Below are 19846 nucleotides of genomic sequence, written 5' to 3'. Positions count from 1 at the left end.
TGATAAGTAAAATATTAAAAGTGTATGTTTCTTTATTTTTTTTTATTCTGTATTTCTATACTTCTATTTTAATCTCAATTATAAGACCGGTAAAATAGCATTTAAGAGCCATGAAATAGCTACTGTCTTTATTTAATTTGATCTGTGATATTCATTTTACGATATTGGAGATCTAGAGTTTCTTTAAAAAAAACACCGTAGACACATCGGAATTGTCCGAGTCGATATCACTGCACGCAGCCAAAACAAGCAATCACAGAAAAGCTACATGTATGGTACCGCGTGAATGTCATTCTAAGTATACAAAAGCATACACGAATACAATTAGCGATGAAAACTAAGATCAACTGACTGTAGCATCAATACTTAACGTTTATGTAGCTTTTGAAATGTAAAATTAATACAGTTTTTTGTTAATATTTGTTTTTAAGATAAAGTTTATTGTATTATTTCTATTGTAAATTTAAAAAAAATACCTATTTGGTCCAAATACTCATATGGTCCGGCCCGTTAATAACCAAACGAGTATAATACTCATATGGTCCGACAATAGGCGTACGGTCGGACCATACGAGTATACGCATATGGTCATGACCATACGCATATGGTCCAAATACTCATATGGTCCGGAACATGTGTAATAATTCTACTCACTTTCCACACAAACTTTATATTCTTCCATTAAAACAGGATTGCGGTTACCTGGTGTAATACAGATATAAATAAAGGTACCAATTCAATGTGCTTTATATTTATCTTCTATTGGAAATTTTACTTCATGATATTCACTATTTCATAATTTCTATACCAATAAACTGTTATCACAGAATTATGTCTCGCCTTTTTGTAATTTTGATAATGCAAATTTTGAAATCAAAATAGCAATACTTTAATATCTTACACAAGTTAGGCAAATATTCAATGTCAATGAAACATGACTGAATAACATGGCTCAACAATCTCCATGTAAATGAGATGTGCCAATGATAATACAACTGCATACCAAATCCCATTTGTTTATTATAAGTCGTTACCAACTTAAATACAAACATTTAAAACTTGTAAACTATGTAAAAGGTTCAAAGTCAATGAACCATGAAGAGGGGGTGGGCTATATAATCTCCATGGAAACGATACTTGCAAATGTCAATAAATATGCATACCAAATATCATAGACTTAACATTAGCAGTTAATCTTAAACTGATCTAATCACAAACTAGTACATGTAAACTAAGATAAGTTTCAAAGTCATTAGACTGTGACTGAGGGGAGAGGCCAAATATTCTCCATGGAAATGAGATATGCCAATGTTTATACAACTGCATACCAAATATCATTGACCTACGACACGTGGTTCCCCATAAACTGACCTAATCACAAACTATTACATGTAAAATAAGCAAACGTTTCAAAGTCAATAGACTGAAGGGGCAGAGCCAAATAATCTCCATGGAAATGAGATGTGCAAATGCTTATAAAACTGCATATCAAATATGATTAACCTACCACTTGTGGTTCACCATAAACTAGACCTAACCACAAACTAATACATTGTTGCCGCCACCGGAAACGGCATACCTATGTCTCGCTTTTTGACTCCGTCAAAGCGAGACAATAAAAAATTGTCAATCTTAATCAAATTTTATATGTTGAACACTATCTTGGTGATTTAGGAAACGAGGATGTTGTTTGAGCCTCAACCACCATATTCATCACTTTATCAAGTAGGCTTAGTGTCAGGTTACATAGTGGATAGTTGGATGGTAGTTTTTTCATTATTGAAGGCGCCTGCACAAAATATCTGAAAAATTAATCATGAATATAAATATACAGTCATTATTACGTAACAACTTTTTCATTTAGAAAAAGTATGCAAAATCAATAACTAGAACATGTATGATGTGCAAATCACGGTACTTAATTACTTGATATGCAAGTAATCCTCATATGATGTTTTCAAAAAAAGATTTCACAGCCGATAACAGATAAATAGAAGGCGTTAATATTGTTTTAATACCAATGACCTGTTTGTAAGTACTACGCCCCCATACCCCATGACCACACATTGTCATTGTAGAAACAACAATTTCACTAGAATCCTTAGTCAAATTATCCTTAAACAAGATGCTCTGCATCAGACCAAAAATTCAGATATAAAAGATATAAAAAGTCTAGATGACTGCATAACAAATATGGGGTAAATGAGATAAACAGATAGATGAGAAAGGGAATTCCAGTATGCTATCTAAATTAAGAGTAGCCTGTAGGTGTAATAATTATGAATAAACTTACTTAAATTCTTCATGATAATGAGATTTGATATAATTGGCTATTTTCGGACTATATTCAAGTAATGTCTGTAAGACTGAGAATATAGAGTATAGCAATACAGCTTCACTGGGTGATAAAACATCTGTTCTGGGAGGTCTAATCATTTTCATCATTATGTCAATTGTCTTTTCCACAAATAGTTCCTACAGAAAAATAAGATAAAAGAATAAAAACCTGAATCAGTATAAAATTATATCAATGACAAATTACATAACACATATGCAGATTAGTATTTGTTAAGTTAAAACTTTCAAGACAGAAAACCGGATTTACCTGCAGAAGTCAAACACTGTACAGTTGAGCAAGTATGGACATAACATTTTGAAAGCTTAATATAACAGCTCTGAATTTGTATTGTGATTGAATATTTGTCACAGCATAGGTTTGTGAACCAAAATAAATGTAGTTAAAGACATGAAAAATATGAAAATAAGACATTTACCTGGTAATAAATAAATAAGTATTGTGTATATTAAAGTCTCAGAACGATAAAAGTGACGCTACCCAAATGTGTACTTCTAATAGGATTCATAATGTTTGGGTGGGGCAAACTTAAGTTACAGAACGAACACTAAAATTTTTGCAATTTTTCAATTTATTAAGGGGCATAACTCGATAATGGTCAAATTGACACAACCAAAATTCAAATTTGAATTGTAATTGGTGGAAAAAAGCATTGTGTAGAAGTTTGGTTGAGGCGAACTTAAGTTAGAGAACGGAAACTAAACAAAATGCAATTTTTCCATTTGTAAAGGGGAACAACTCTAGAACCGTTATTGTGACGCCACCAAAATTCAAACTTGATGTGTAATAAACATTGTGTATCAGTTTAATAACATGTGGTTGAGGCCAACTCAAGTTAGAGAATGGAAACCAATTTTGGGACATGCAGACGTACATATAGATGGACATGGGTTAAACTAAATGCCCCCTCCGATGAATTTGCCTATTATTTTGATCAATTCAGTCATGTTAACATAATTGAAGAAATTATCCTGCTGATAATTATTCCCTTTTAAAAGTGTTGATATGTTGTAGTTTTTGAGATGAGAGGCTAAAAATGCAAAATATGTTAAAAAAGATGGTTTAAGGACAGTAACTCCAGAAAACAAGTCTACAGAAGATTTTGAATGATGATTTGTCCTATTAAAAAATTCTGCAAAAACTTGAAAAATAATCATTAAAAGGCAATAACTTTAATAAGAAGTTGACTAATTTATCGGCATGTTTGACGCATTTGTAATTCCTGTCTTTTTGAAAATTTTTTCTATTTTTGCTGTTGAAATTTTCTTTCTAATTAATATTGTTTTTTTAGGATGTGAGGTCAAAAAACCAGAAGTTAGAAAAAAACCGTCTTTACAGGGCAATCACTCCAATAAGGAGTTTTTTTTATGATATCCGATATGTTGACTCATTTGCAGATCATATAAAAAAGAAGATGTGGTATGATTGCCAATGAGACAACTGTCCACAAGAGACCAAAATGACACAGAAATTAACAACTATAGGTCACTGTAAGGTCTTTAACAATGAACAAAGCCCATACCGCAAAGTCAGCATGTCTTGCTGGTCATTTTCAGAATATCTATTAATTTTAAAAATATTATAGGCAAAAATGAAAAAATGAAAAAAAAGTAAATTTTGACAATTATGAGTTATACCTATATGCAGTTATGAAGATAATGACCAGTAGTTAGATTTCAACATTCCGAACTTTTAGTTTCTTCCCCTATCAGATTTTCTTTATTCTTAGTGGTTTTCATAATAATAGACAAAACTTGCATTTTTTTCCTACGTTCTATTCTTAGCCATGTTGGTTTGTAGGCATCGGGCATTCTTTTAAACTAGATATCCCAATTATGAGCGAGTTTGGTTAAAATTTGGCCAAGTAGATTCAGAGAATATTTTTTTTGTTACAGTGAACAAAGATGATGGACAATGGCGCCCAAGTGATGAGAAATTACCATAGGCCATCTCTGCCAAATGCAGCTTACCACCTGCACAAATCATTCAAAAAAAGTTAAACTCATCATATCTGAACAAAACACTACAATAACCAATAAAATAAAATTTCTCTGTGAACACAGCCTGATACGAACAGTTTGGGAAAATTTGGATACAATATTCCATCTTAATACTGTCTGAATTTTGACATAATATACATGTGGTCAAAGATTTTACAAATCAATTGCACAATACTGCGTGTAATTGAAGATTTCTTTTTGAAACTTTTAAAAAAATTGAAATTTAAATATTTTTGAAAAAAATATGAATTCCTTAAAAAAATTGGAGAAAACATTCTCCCCACACTTTTGGAATCCTCCTTGCAGCAATTACCCCAAGACTCAGTCCAATTATTTCCTTTGTAGTATGGAACATTATAGTTCAATTCAGAGAGATCCATACACTTGAACACATAGCATTGTTTGGAAACTAAAAAAAATGATTGTTTAGTCTCTTATTCCTACAGGTTTGGGGCAATTACCCCAAACTCAATCCCAGCCTTACCTTTGTGTTATTGAACCTTGATATAAAATGTCAGAGAGATCCATACACTAAAACACAACTTATTGTCCTTAAACTACAAAAACTGTTGTTTTTGTCCGCTTTAAGGCCCTTAATTCCTAAACTATTGGCCCCATTACATTACCCCTAATATAAATCCCAACCTTCTACCTGTCGTATTAAACATTTTGGTACAATTTCAGAGCAATCGAAATACTAGCAAAAATGCCTGTTTTTGGACCATTTTTGGCCCGCCCTTATACCTAAACAGTTGAGACCTTTATCCTCAAAATCATTCCCAACTTTCCTTAGTGGTATTAAACCTTCTAAAAAAATGTCAAAGAGATCCATTCACCTAAACTAAAGTTATAGTCCGGAAACCAATGTGTCTTCAGACGACAACATCATATTTTTTTTGCTATCGTATAAAAAAAAAGATAGATACCATATACTGATGCAAGATTACTAGCATACAAAAAAATAATAACAAATAAATCATTTTTTTATCCAGACATCAATAAAAGTCAGCACAGATTGCACCCTGAACATTTGTGGCAAATTCGGACAAAATATTCAAGCTTGATTCTGTCTGAATTTGGATTGTGGTCAAACTTTTGATATAGTATAGGTACTGACACAAAATAACTGTCAAGATCTTAGAAATCTATTGCACAATAATTTGAAATTTAAGATTCGAAATTTTGAGGAAAAAATGAACCCCTTACAAAATGTGGAACCCCCCAAAAATTTTTTGAACCCCCCCCCCCCCCCTTTAAAGCAATTACCCCACACACAATCAAGCCTTTCCTTTGTAGTATGGAACATTGTAGAACTATTTCAGAGAGATCCATATTCTTAAAACACAAGTTATTGTCTGGAAACAAAAAAATGCTTGTTTTTGGCCCTATTTTGGCCCCTTATTCCCACATGAAATGAGCAAATACCCAAAACTATATCCAAGCCTTCCTTTTGTGATATGGAACCTTGTGCTTCAATATAAGATAGATCCATTCACTGACACACACGTTGTTGTGCAGAAGCTACAAAAATGCTAGTTTTTGGTCCCTTTTTGGCCCTTAATACCTAAACTGTTGCAACACTAACCCCCAACATGAATCCAAACCTTCTACTTGTGGTATTAAACATTGTGGTACAATTTCAGAGCAATTGAAATACTGATACACAGGTTAATATCCTGAAATAGAAAAATTCTTGTCTTGGGCCCCTTATTCCAATTGGTTGGGACTAGCCTCCCCAAAATCAATCCCAACCTTCCTTTTGTGGTATGGAACATTCTTATTAAATTTCATACAGATCCATTTATTTTAACTAAAGATATTGTTCGGACACCAAATGTGTCTTCGGACGACGCAACGACGACAACTTCATACCATTATAAGATTCCAAAAAAATGCTTGCGGTTGTATAAAAACCATAGCCTTAGGGACGACATAGTTTGGGGGTGGGGGGGGGGGGTCTGTACCACAGGATTGTGTATGCGTCTAGTGTGGTTAGTGCCATAGGCTCTCTATCACCGCTGGCTAGCCTGCACTGCAGGTGAACAGAAAGCCGAGTGCGTAAGTCTTTCTGCCAGTACATAGCCTCTACACTATTCAAGACTTCTACAATGCCTCCTCGCGACAGCACATGGTAACTAGGATCTAGCATCCTAGGCATTATTGTAGAGGATCTCGGAGCAGCAAGGGCCCAGAGATGCAGTGTGTAGGCCCATCGGCGTGTGGATACGCCCTTGCACTCATCAACCTTGTCCCAACTATGGGTAAATAGTACCACTGCCTTGTGGTTAGTTTTGGGAAAATCAAAGGCTATGGAAGCAGACCCAGAAAGAAAAGCCGGGAAGATTGAACTCGTCAGCCATGGTAGGCAATCGTCTATGGGAAGGAAAACCTAGACAACAAAACTCCATCCTACAGGTAGTAGGTTTCTCGTATGGCTAATCACCAGACAGAGTAAAAAATTGATGATTACGGAAACCCAAGATACATTAAGAAATCAGCATGAGGATAACACCTCTGCTGCACAACATGGTTTAAGGGACATGACGCTGGTGGATGAAAGCCCACGGGAAGTCCACAAGCTGACACCCTTGTGTACACCAAAAGATAATATACTTCTAGGCAGTTGGAATGTAAGAACTATGTATGCCACAGGTAAAACTGCAGAAGTTGAAAGGGAAATGGACAGATACAACATAGAAATATTGGCCTTAAATGAAGTCAGATGGCTAGACAGTGGAAAGCTTACACTTCAAAATGGTAAAGTCTTATTATATTCAGGCAGGAATGATGGATTACATCAGGCAGGAGTTGGAATGATGCTGTCAAACCGCGCAAAAAAGGCACTGATTGAATGGAAGCCAATCACTGAGAGATTAATGTATGCCAGATTTCACACAACAACCATCAAAATAAGTGTCATCACTGTATATGCACCAACCAACGATGCTACAGATGAAACAAAAGAAAGCTTTATAGAACAGCTAGATAGAGTCATAGCAGGAACACCTAAACATGACATCCTCTTAGTAATGGGAGACTTTAATGCAAAGGTTGGAATAAACAATGAAGGTCATGAGAACATCATGGGAAGGCATGGAATAGGAAGAAGAAACGAAAATGGAGAAAACCTCCTTGATATTTGTCAAAGGAACAACTTAGTTATTACTGGCACTATCTTTCCACATAAAGACAAACACAAAGTAACATGGATATCACCAAACAAGAAAACAGAAAATCAAATAGACCATATCCTTGTTACTAGACAACACAGAACATCAATACTGGACACAAGAGCAATGAGAGGAGCAGACATTGGCAGCGATCACGAACTCCTCAAATGCAAATTAAGAATCAAACTTAAAAGACATAAAATAGTAATGGATGCTACAAGGAAGAGATTTGATACCACCAAACTGCAACGTCCAGAAGTAAGAAAAGCATTTTCAATCGAGCTTAAGAACAGGTTCCAACTCTTAGACGAACTAGAGGACATAGAAACATTCTGGGAAGGAGTAACAAAATGCTATAAAGAAACAGCAACTAAAACCTTAGGTTTCAAAGAACGTGGGCATAAGCCCTGGATCACCAATGAGTCATGGAAACTTGTAGACGAGAGAAGACAACTAAAGGAAAGAACAAACAACAGTAGATCAGAAAGAGTCAAGAACAGTTTAAATGCCAAGTATAGCGACAAAGACAAGGAGGTAAAGAAAAGTATGAGAAATGACAAAAGGCAATGGACAGACAACTTAATTGAAGAAGCAGAAAAAGCAGCAAGCCATGGTATGATGAAAACAGTATATGAGGTTACTAGAACAATTTGCAATGAAAAACAGAAACCACCTCAAGTCATCAAAGACAAGTCTGGAAATTTATTATCAACCCATGAAGAAAAACTTAAAAGATGGAAAGAACACTTTCAAGAAGTCTTGAATAGGCCTGAACCAGAAATAGCACTTAACATCAATTTAGACTATGAAATCGAGGAAAGAGAGATTGATACTGGCCCAATCAGAAAAGAGGAAATTACAAAAGCCTTGAAACAATTAAAAAATGGGAAGTCAGGAGGCATAGATGGCATAACAGCGGAAATACTTAAAGCAGATACAATAACAACCACCAAGTATTTGCTAAAGCTCTACAATATGATATGGATTGGAAACGAAATACCAAAGGAGTGGAATAAAGGTCTAATTGTTAAAATTGTAAAGAAAGGAGACCGGACATGTTGCGACAACTACAGAGGCATAACACTACTCTCTGTGCCAAGTAAGGTATTCACTAAGATAATCATCCAAAGAATACAAGAAGGTATAGATGAAGAGCTAAGACAAGAACAAGCTGGCTTCAGAAGGGGAAAAAGCACCACTGAACAACTATTTGCTTTAAGAAACATCATAGAACAATGTTCTGAATGGAATGCTCCTTTATACATCAACTTTGTAGACTTTGAAAAGGCGTTTGATTCCATACACCGGGAAAGCTTATGGTCCATCTTAAAAGCTTATCACATCCCAGCCAAACTCATCACAGTAATAAAACTCTTTTACGATTCATTTGAGTGTGCAGTACTAGATGAAGGAATACAATCAGATTGGTTCAAAGTAAAAACAGGAGTAAAACAAGGATGCGTGATGTCTGGCTTCTTATTTCTGATAGCCATTGACTATGTCATGAAGCAAACAATAAAAGACCATGAAACAGGAATTAGATGGAAATTTACCACCTAACTAGAGGACCTTGATTTTGCGGATGACCTAGCATTACTATCTTCCAAATTCCAACATATACAGTTAAAAACAAGTAAACTTCAAGAAAATGCCAGCAAAATAGGATTAAAGATAAACGCATCCAAAACAAAAGTAATGCGGATGAATACCACGAATAACAACCCGGTGAAATTAAATGAGAAAGACCTAGAGGATGTCGATACCTTCACTTACCTAGGGGGAATAGTTACAACAAAAGCTGGCTGTGACAATGATATGGACAACAGGTTCAAGAAAGCTAAAGGCCAATTCAGCAGGTTAAGAAAAATATGAAGATCATCGGTACTGTCTTTTAAAACAAAGGTCAGACTATTTAACAGCTTAGTCATATCAGTCCTACTGTATGGATGCGAAACCTGGAAAACAACTGAACAAGACAAAAAGAAATTAAACACCTTTCAAAATAGATGTCTCAGACAGATATTGAAAATAAGATGGCCCAATACAATTTCAAATGAAAACCTCCACATAAGAGCTGGAACAAAGAAGCTAAGCGATGATGTTATAGAACGGCGTTGGAGATGGATTGGCCATGTACTTAGGATGGATGCCAACAGTATATGTTCAGTTGCACTGACATGGAAACCAGAGGGAAAAAGGAAAGTTGGACGTCCCAAAACCACCTGGAGACGGACTGTAGAGACAGAACGAACATCACTTGGATGGAACAGCTGGGCTTCAGCAAGAACAGTAGCTAAAGACCGTGTGAGATGGAAACAATGTATCAGGGCCTTAAATGCCGACCGGCATGAAGAGGATAGGTGAGGTGAGGTGAGGGGGGGGGGGGGGGGGGGTAAAAATCGCTGCAAGTTTTATTTATTTTATTTATTTATGAAAAATACAAGTTCAAATTCGCCCCTAACATATAGATGGGCTTTCAAACTAAATGAAAGTCGTCAAATCGTACCGGAAAACAATTTTATGGCCGAAAGTATAGGGACGAAATTGACTCCATAATATCTATGTCGCTCAAACGCTTAATCGATCGTGAATTCTGAAAGATATGAAATCATATACAGATCAACACAGATTGTTTTGGTTACACGGCATGGTGAGTTGACGGAATAAATAAGATTTGCTTATAAAATCATTGGTTTTATGCAACACAACATGGAAGAAAAAAATAATAAAGAATCCTACAAATGATTATGAAAAACTTGTCAATAAACTTTAGCAAATATTAAAATGTCCGAAAAATGTATTGCAAGTCGAAGCAAAAAATCTCAGAAGTGGCTTCTTCTCTCTGGAAAAGTATTTAAAAAAATTAACTTCCAGAAACTGACGGAATTTCTAGACAAAGACATCATGAAGAGGTCAATAACTTCTTTCTTTCCTTTGGCAAGTAAAAAAAAGGAAACTGAGAGAAGCCCATCCATTTCAGGAACTGGGACCTCAAATCTCTTTTTATTTTAATACATAAAATTGAGAATGGAAATGGGGAATGTGTCAAAGAGACAACAACCCGACCAAAATAAAAAACACAACAGCAGAAGGTCACCAACAGGTCTTCAATGTAGCGAGAAATTCCCGCACCCGGAGACGTCCTTCAGCTGGCCCCTAAACAAATATATACTAGTTCAGTGATAATGAACGCCATACTAATTTCCAAATTGTACACAAGAAACTAAAATTTTAAATAATACAAGACTAACAAAGGCCAGAGGCTCCTGACTTGGGACAGGCGCAAAAATGCGGCGGGGTTAAACATGTTTGTGAGATCTCAACCCTCCCCCTATACCTCTAACCAGTGTAGAAAAGTAAAAGCATAACAATACGCACATTAAAATTCAGTTCAAGAAAAGTCCGAGTCTGATGTCAGAAGATGTAACCAAAGAAAATAAACAAAATGACAATAATACATAAATAACAACAGACTACTAGCAGTTAACTGACATGCCAGCTCCAGACTTCAATTAAACTGACTGAAAGATTATGATTTCATCATATGAACATCAGGCACAATCCTTCCCGTAAGGGGTTTAGTATCATACCATCATAACATATATGAGAAGAACATAACCCGTGTCATGCCAACAACTGTTTTTAGAATAAATGTGTTTAGTTCCGACGCAAAGACCTTATCAGTGACTCAATATTAACGCCAAAATATGCAATCTTTAATGACTTGACAACAGTATCGTAATTATATCCCTTCTTAATAAGACTATTCAAAGGTTTTGTAAGTTTATGAGGTGAATACTGACACCTTTGTGCTTTATAAAGAATATTTCCATAAAAAATTGGATGTGAAATACCTGAACGTATAAAAAGTCTGCATGTTGAGCTATATTTACGAATGATGTCTTTATACCGATGATAAAATTTAGTAAATGTTTTGACTAGTTTGTGATATCGAAAACCCTGGTGTAATAATTTTTCAGTAATACATAAATTTTTCTCGTTAAAATCTAAAACATTGTTACATACACGAGCGAATCGTACAAGTTGAGATATATAAACACCGTAAGATGGTGACAAGGGAACGTCACCATCTAAAAACGGATAATTAACGATAGGAAATGAAAAATCATCCCTTTTATCATAAATTTTAGTATTCAGCTTTCCGTTAGTGATATAGATATCAAGATCGAGGAAAGGGCAGTGGTCATTGTTAGTATTAGCTTTATTTAAAGTGAGTTCACCAGGATAAATTTCATTAATATACATACTGAAGTCGTCATTATTGAGAGCCAAAATATCATCCAAATATCTAAAAGTATTATTAAATTTGTTTATCAGATGTTGTTTTGATGGGTCTTTGCTTATTTTTGTCATAAATTGTAACTCGTAACAATACAAAAAGAGGTCCGCAATAAGTGGTGCACAGTTAGTCCCCATTGGAATTCCGATAATCTGACGATATACGGAATCCCCAAAGCGAACAAAAATGTTATCTAGTAAAAATTCAAGGGCATATATAGTATCAAAGCAGGTCCAATTAACATAGTTTTTTTGTTTATTGCTACTAAAAAATGACCTAAAAGAGTTTGAACATATATATTCACATTCTGATTTTTTGAATGCCCATTTAATTAGGTGTGTGAATTTTTTCTTAATGAGAATGTGAGGCAATGTGGTATACAGGGTAGAAAAATCAAAACTTTGAACAGATTCAAAATCACCAATATAAGCATGCAATTTATCAAGTACTTCCAACGAGTTCTTGACACTCCAAAAGTAATTTATTCCACTATTTTCGAAGGCCTTATTTGAACAATTTATTATAAGGTTTTTAATTGTACCAAGTGTGCTGGTAAGAATAATAGACAATTTAGTAGTTGAACAATGACTTGAAGACGAAATAAATCTATATTTGTAAGGGGTTTTGTGTAGCTTCGGAAGCCAATACATAGTTGGAACTTTCATTGTATTTGGCTCTGCTTGTAAAGCGGAGGCTAAAAGTTTATGTTTGTTACAGATTTCGTTTTCTGAAAATGGAGTCAGTTGGAATGTTGGTGAATTGGTGATTTCCTTTTTCAGAACCTCGATGTAAAATTTACGTCAAACAATAATAATATTATTAGCAGCTTTATCGGCCGGGACAAAAACAAATTCCTTGGCTAGTTCTTTTAGTTTATGTTTGATACGAGAAATAGGTTTATTGTGGTTATTGTTAATAGTAAAATGTTCTTTAAAATGTTGAATACGTATATCAACTATCTTCATTACTGAATTAAAAAAAGAGTCCAAAGATTTTTTGTCAGCTTTTTCCCGTTTTATCCATTTCATACAGTAAGTATGGAGTGAGTCGTGGATGATATTACGACACTCATTCCAATTAATAATTGACGGGGGACGATATTTAGGTCCTTTACTGAGAAATGATAAATACATGTATATCAAAAAGAAAAAACAAATATTCCAAGCCACAAAAAAAAAACACATTTTACATAAAGGAAAGGTTTTTAAATATGATTATTTCAAATACATTTTTGTGTATATATATGTACATCCTAGAAAATATTCATATGATTAATATTAAAGTAAAAATTCTCTTTTTTTAGAGGAACAACCTACTACCAGTTGAGGAAACACAAGCAGAATCTTCAGCACTTCACCACACAGAAGAAGAAGAAAGAGTGAAAGAACACTTAATAAAAACTTAACATTTTTCTTTGAATTTGTTTGAACAAAATAGAAATAAAATAAAAAGATTTAAAGTTTATATAATGTTTTATATATAAGGAGATAACATAGTAAAATCTGACAGTGTTCTACAGACATTAAATAGAAACAACACAAATCCTATCACAGGCACTACATTCATTTTGAATTGTGCTTTTTCCTCTCTCCGCTGTTGGCACAATATTTATTTCAAAGCTATATATTATATGAAATATTGAGCTGTTTAAAGAGAACAAACAACCACAGTGGACAGATGAAAAATGCAGAATCCATGCTGATTGTATTGTTAATAAAATTCTGATTTAACCATATCTTTCTCAATGCATAAATTAACACCCACACTTTTTTCCAACATTTTTATACGACCGCAAATTTTGAAAAAATTTTCGTCGTATATTGCCATCACGTTGGCGTCGTCGTCGTCGTCGTCCGAATACTTTTAGTTTTCGCACTCTAACTTTAGTAAAAGTGAATAGAAATCTATGAAATTTTAACACAAGGTTTATGACCACAAAAGAAAGGTTGGGATTGATTTTGGGAGTTTTGGTTTCAACAGTTTAGGAATAAGGGGCCAAAAAAGGGCTCAAATAAGCATTATTCTTGGTTTTCGCACAATAACTTTAGTTAAAGTAAATAGAAATCAATGAAATTTAAACACAATGTTTATGACCACAAAAGGAAGGTTGGTATTGATTTTGGGAGTTTCGGTCCCAACAGTTTAGGAATTAGGGGCCAAAAAGGGACCCAAATAAGCATTTTTCTTGGTTTTCGCACCATAGTGTTAGTATAAGTTAATAGAAATCTATGAAATTTAAACACAAGGTTTATGACTATAAAAGGAAGGTTGGTATTGATTTTAGGAGTTTTGGTCCCAACAGTTAAGGAAAAAGGGGCCCAAAGGGTCCAAAATTAAACTTTGTTTGATTTCATCAAAATTGAATGATTGGGGTTCTTTAATATGCCGAATCTAACTGTGTATGTAGATTCTTAATTTTTGGTCCCGTTTTCAAATTGGTCTACATTAAGGTCCAAAGGGTCCAAAATTAAACTTAGTTTGATTTTAACAAAAATTGAAACCTTGGGGTTCTTTGATATGCTGAATCTAAAAATGTACTTAGATTTTTGATTATTGGCCCAGTTTTCAAGTTGGCCCAAATCGAGGTCCAAAATTAAACATTGTTTGATTTCATCAAAAATTGAATAATTGGGATTCTTTGATATGCCAAATCTAACTGTGTATGTAGATTCTTAATTTTTGGTCCAGTTTTAAAATTGGTCTAAATTAAAGTGCAAAGGGTCCAAAATTAAACTAAGTTTGATTTTAACAAAAATCAAAATCTTGGGCCTCTTTGATATGCTGAATCTAAACATGTACTTAGATTTTTGATTATGGGCCCAGTTTTAAAGTTGGTCCAAATCAGGATCTAAAATTATTATATTAAGTATTGTGCAATAGCAAGTCTTTTCAATTGCACAGTATTGTGCAATGGCAAGAACTATCTAATTTCACAATATTGTGAAATAGCAATTTTTTTTTTAATTAAGAGTTATCTTTCTTTGTCCAGTAAAGTAAGCAAGAAATATCTGCAAGAATTTTTTTTAATTGGAGTTATCTTTCTTTGTCCAGAATCAACTTAAATCTTTGTTATATACAATATACAATGTATATTCACTTTTTACTACCAACTGATCAATTTAAATAATCTTTACCATTCAGTGATAACAAGCAGTTTTTTTACATCTTAATATTTTATGATGTATTTAAATGAGTAGTAATTGTTGCAAACTCCATTAGAATATTTTAATTGAATATAGTTTTGGAATAAGGGAAAGGGGGATGTGATTAAAAAATTGGGTTAAATTTTTCTCATTTGAAATTTCATAAATAAAAAGAATTTCTTCAAACATTTTTTTGAGAGGATTAATATTCAACAGCATAGTGAATTGCTCTAAGAGAAAACAAAAATTTTAAGTTCATTTGAATACATTCATTCTGTGTCAGAAACCTATGCTGTGTCAACTATTTAATCACAATCCAAATTTAGAGCGGAATCCAGCTTGAATGTTGTGTCCATACTTGCCCCAACTGTTCAGGGTTCAACCTCTGCGGTCGTATAAAGCTACGCCCTGCGGAGCATCTGGTTAATAAAAGAGATGTTGAAATCAATGTACAAAAAAAAATACACTGTTGAGGAGAAAACAACATTTGATATAAAAGGTATACTCTGAAAGCATATACGCCCTTTATTGGTCAATCAATTTTTCCCAAATTAAGTTAAGAGGGGGGGTGGGGGGTCAGCGAAAAAACTATGTTTAGTTTAAACATATTTTATTTGCAAAAGTAGCAAAAGGGATTGGACACAAGTTATAACAACATTAGAGAGGTCCTCTCCCAAAAACTATGTGAATTAAGTTTTTTATCCTTCATTGCACTTTTGATGTCGTCCCTTAGTGCAACCATATAAAAATCGTAGGATGTAGATTTTGTTTTTGATGTATCAAAATCACAATTAATATTTTATTTATTTAGTCTTAAATGCAGGATTCTATTTTTTTTTGGAAATTTTGAAGTAAATGAAAGAAATTAGTAATGGTTTTAAGAAATTTGTATTTAAGAACTTCCGGACTTGATAACTTATCAGTTATAACTAGATAACGTCTCTTTAAATCTGAAATGTTTTTAAAGATAACATTGTTGGAAAATATTCAATTTATTGTTCAAGTATATACTGCTGTATAAGATAGTCATGTTACATAATCAACTATATTGATAATTTAAATGCAAGTCTAATTTTATTTTTTTGGCGACAAAAGCAGAAGTTAAACTTACCACAGTTCTCATTTCTTCTAATGTTTTTACCATCCAACTAATGTTGAAGAAATTCCCTTCATTAAATCCCCAGTTTGCCTGAAAGATAAAATATCTTTTAATGGGGTACTGTAAAGTCAGAAATTATTGCATACATTTATTATTGTAATTTTTGAAGAATGGAGATTTATAATTGTGATTTCAGGTAAATCTATATACACTTATATGTATCTGAATTTAGACTGCCAGTTCTTATTATTGTGAGTATCGTTCATTCCCAGCATTTGGTATTATTACAAGAGTGCACAAGCTGAAATGTGTTCGTCATTTTTACTTATCATTTATATTATGGTGATAGTTGTAAATATAAAGCTTCCCTACAACTATCACATAAACTTAACATGATCCAAGAAAATGAGGTAAAGGTCAAATTAACCAAACAAGAAATGCATGTACACCTTACAAAACATTCAATACATTAAAACAGTTAGTTTAGTTTAAACATATTTGTTTCATAGTGGATTAGGAAACAGTTTTTGCAACTTATATTAATCCCTTTCCACTTTGCATGTGCGAATGCTGCCTTGTAGCGGCATAAGCCTGCTCTTTTTCAAAATCTACAAGGGTGTTTTTAACGTGCAAAGAGATATGGCTCTTTCTTAACACGGGTCAGCCATTTATCGTCCCCTTACAACGGACCATCATCGTTTCCTCAAGACCAAATGGTGTCAAGGGAGATCCAAAAATTCAGTCCCTGAAATTTTCATCCCGGAACAGGAATCGAACCAGGAAACTTTGTGTTACTAGTTCAATGCACTAACTACTACGACACGGCTCTAGTTGACCTATTGCTTATACAATGTAGTTTCAAAGAAACGGACTTAACCAAGAAAACTAAACATTGACCAATAAACCACGAAAATGAGGTCAAGGTCAGATGAACCATGCCAGGCAGACATGTACAGCTTACAATTTTCCATACGACAAATATATTGCACCTTTTGCTTATAGTTTATGAACAAGAGGCTCTCAAGAACCTGAATCGCTCACCTTGATTTTTTGGCATTTATCTTTCGTTTAAGAGTTTAAGTGTCCAATTTCATCGTAGTTTGTTTTTTTTGGTTTAATGTATCATTCAGCTTAAATTTGGTTGGAATACGTTCAGTAGTTTTAGAGGAGAAGATTTTCTAAAGTTAGAAAACATGATCAACAAATTGTGTAAAATTGTCCTTAAAGGGCAATAACTCTTTAAGGAGTCAATTAACAATTTTGGTCATACGAACTTATTTGTAGATCTTACTTTGCTGAACATATTTGCTGTTTACAGCTTATCTTTATCATTAATACTATTCAAGATAATAACCTAAAACTGCAAAATTTCCGTAAAATTACCAAGTTAGTGGCAGCAACCCAACAATGGGTTATTAGCTTCATCTGAAAATTTCAGGGCTGATAGAACTGTACCTAATGAACACTTTTACCACATGTCAGATTTGCTCTAACTGCTTTGGTTTTTAAACGACCCGTATATTGGTATCACGTTGTCGTCGTCAGCGTCGTCCGAAGACGGATGGTTTCCGAATAATAACTTTAGTATAAGTAAACAGAAATTAATGAATTTTAACACAATGTTTATAACCACAAGAGGAAGCTTGGGATTGGTTTTGGGGGTTATGGTCCCTAAGGTTTAGGAATCAGGGGCCCAAAGGCATATATCTAGTTTCTGGACAATATAAGTTGTGTATAAGTATTTCAATTGCTTTGAAATTGTACCACCAAGTTTAATACCATAAGTAGAAGGTTGAGATTTATTTTAAGAGGAGTTGCGATGACAAACTGTTGCAGTAGTACATTAAAGTAAATAAGTTCAAAGAGGCGTAACTCCTAGAAAAAAAATTGAATTGCAATTTCCCGTCGATATGCACAACTACATAGCATGTCCTGATTATCTGAAAAGGTTTCGTAAAAATTCTGTTGTGGTTTGAGAAGAGTTGCGATGACAAACTGTTGCAGTAGTACATTAAAGTAAATAAGTTCAAAGAGGCGTAACTCCTAGAAAAAAAATTGAATCGCAATTTCCCGTCGATATGCACAACTACATAGTATGTCCTTATTATCTGAAAAGGTTTCGTGAAATTCTGTTGTGTGGTTTCAGAGGAGTTGCGATGACAAACTGTTGCAGTAGTACATTAAAGTAAATAAGTTCAAAGGGGCGTAACTCCTAGAAAAAAAATTTAATCGCAATTTCCCGTCGATATGCACAACTACATAGTATGTCCTTATTATCTGAAAAGGTTTTGTGAAATCCTGTTGTGTGGTTTGAGAGGAGTTGCGATGACAAGAAACAGGACTGACGGACGGACTGACGGGTCAAAACATTATACCATCTGTTGCGTCGGGTATAATAACAATGGACAATACTGATGTCATTGACTATTCTGCTTGGTTATGTATGCTTGGAAACGTCAAACTCTGATATTGTAAACGGTATAATCTGTTTGTGTTGATTGTAATTTCACACAAATAAGCAATTATAAAAGAGAAAGAAAATCTTCGTCCATGTTTTTAAAGATCTAAAATATAGTACAATGTACCTTATTTATAACATGGGGTTGGTCAATCATCATACTCTAAAACTGAATTTGCGTTTGGTGTTCTTTAGCCAGAATTTGTTATAAGCACGGAAAGTTTAACAAAAGTATTTCTAGTCTTGATTGCAATTAATGAAATATTTACAAATACAACACGAATTATAAAAAAAAAGTATAGTTCATCATGTGCACGTAAAGTTATGTGACATTTTTCTTTTCTTTCAGATGATATTTAAACACTTTAAAAAAACTTAATTACTGTGGATTCATCATTATTCGTTGGATACCAGTTTTCGTTGATTTCGTTGATATAGGTGAACCATGAAATTAAATGTTCAACCAATGACAAATGTTCTGAAGGCTTGTATAAAGACTTCGGCAAAACCATGAAATTAAATTTCCACGAATATGCAAGTTTTCCTTCATCGCCGAAAATTGGTGCCAATGAAAATAAATGATTCCACAGTATTTGACATATAAAAACACTTAATGAATGTGTTGTTCAGTATAATAAAACACCTAATGACTGGTTGTGAGGGTAATAGCAAGTTTGTTGTCACTTCGCAGGCCTTCGCACACCAACTATTGCTAACAAACTTGCTATTACTCTCACACATAGTCAATAGGTGTATATCATTAGTAAGATTTTTTTATATAGAAAATAATGAAATAGTTGTGCTATTTCCTTCCACAGACTATTTGCCAGTTTATAGTTTCAAAGACTATTACCCCTGTGAATAGTTTTTTGGTCATTTTTCATGGACTTTTTTATACTTATTTTTCATTCGTCAATAATAATGTAGTGAACTATTCTGCTTGGATTTGTACGCTTTGGCAACAACAAACTCTAATATCGTGAATGGTTTAATATGTTCATGTCTATCTTAATTTTGAATTGATATATCACCTACCAGAAGCAATTAAAAAAGAAAAAGAAAATATTTGTGACACATTTTAAAAAGATACAACTTGGGTCAGTCGTCGTCTTCATAAACTGTGATTGCGTTGGTTAACAGTATTTTAGCTAGTCTAGAAGTATTTATATGCACAGGAATTTTTACACAAGTTTTCCTATTCTTGATTACAAAAAATAAAATACTTACAAATACAACATGGACTATAAAAAACCTTATGGTTCATATTGTGCATATTGTGCATATTGCGACATTTTCTATTTACTTTCAGATAATGTTTGT

General features: G+C 33.7%; 1 protein-coding gene across 2 annotated transcripts in view; it reads right to left on the bottom strand.

Moving 5' to 3' along the window:
• Nucleotides 1-729: 729 nt before the first annotated feature.
• The window catches only part of LOC134725391 (uncharacterized protein C12orf56-like), an 86085-nt gene continuing 66968 nt past the window's right edge, over nucleotides 730-19846 (bottom strand). For both annotated transcript variants that reach the window (XM_063589184.1, XM_063589193.1), the window contains exons 11-13: nucleotides 16081-16158; nucleotides 2294-2475; nucleotides 730-1802 (exon numbers count right to left, since the gene is read on the bottom strand). In XM_063589184.1, coding sequence (XP_063445254.1) covers nucleotides 1658-1802; nucleotides 2294-2475; nucleotides 16081-16158 — 405 coding nt within the window. In that variant the 3' untranslated portion in view covers nucleotides 730-1657. The remainder of the gene's footprint in view (nucleotides 1803-2293; nucleotides 2476-16080; nucleotides 16159-19846) is intronic.

The sequence above is a fragment of the Mytilus trossulus genome, chromosome 1, assembly GCF_036588685.1.
Source record: "Mytilus trossulus isolate FHL-02 chromosome 1, PNRI_Mtr1.1.1.hap1, whole genome shotgun sequence".
NCBI classification, from domain to species: Eukaryota; Metazoa; Mollusca; class Bivalvia; order Mytilida; family Mytilidae; genus Mytilus; species Mytilus trossulus.
Note: the sequence above shows the minus strand (reverse complement) of the source record. Positions and strands in the feature narration are given on the sequence as shown.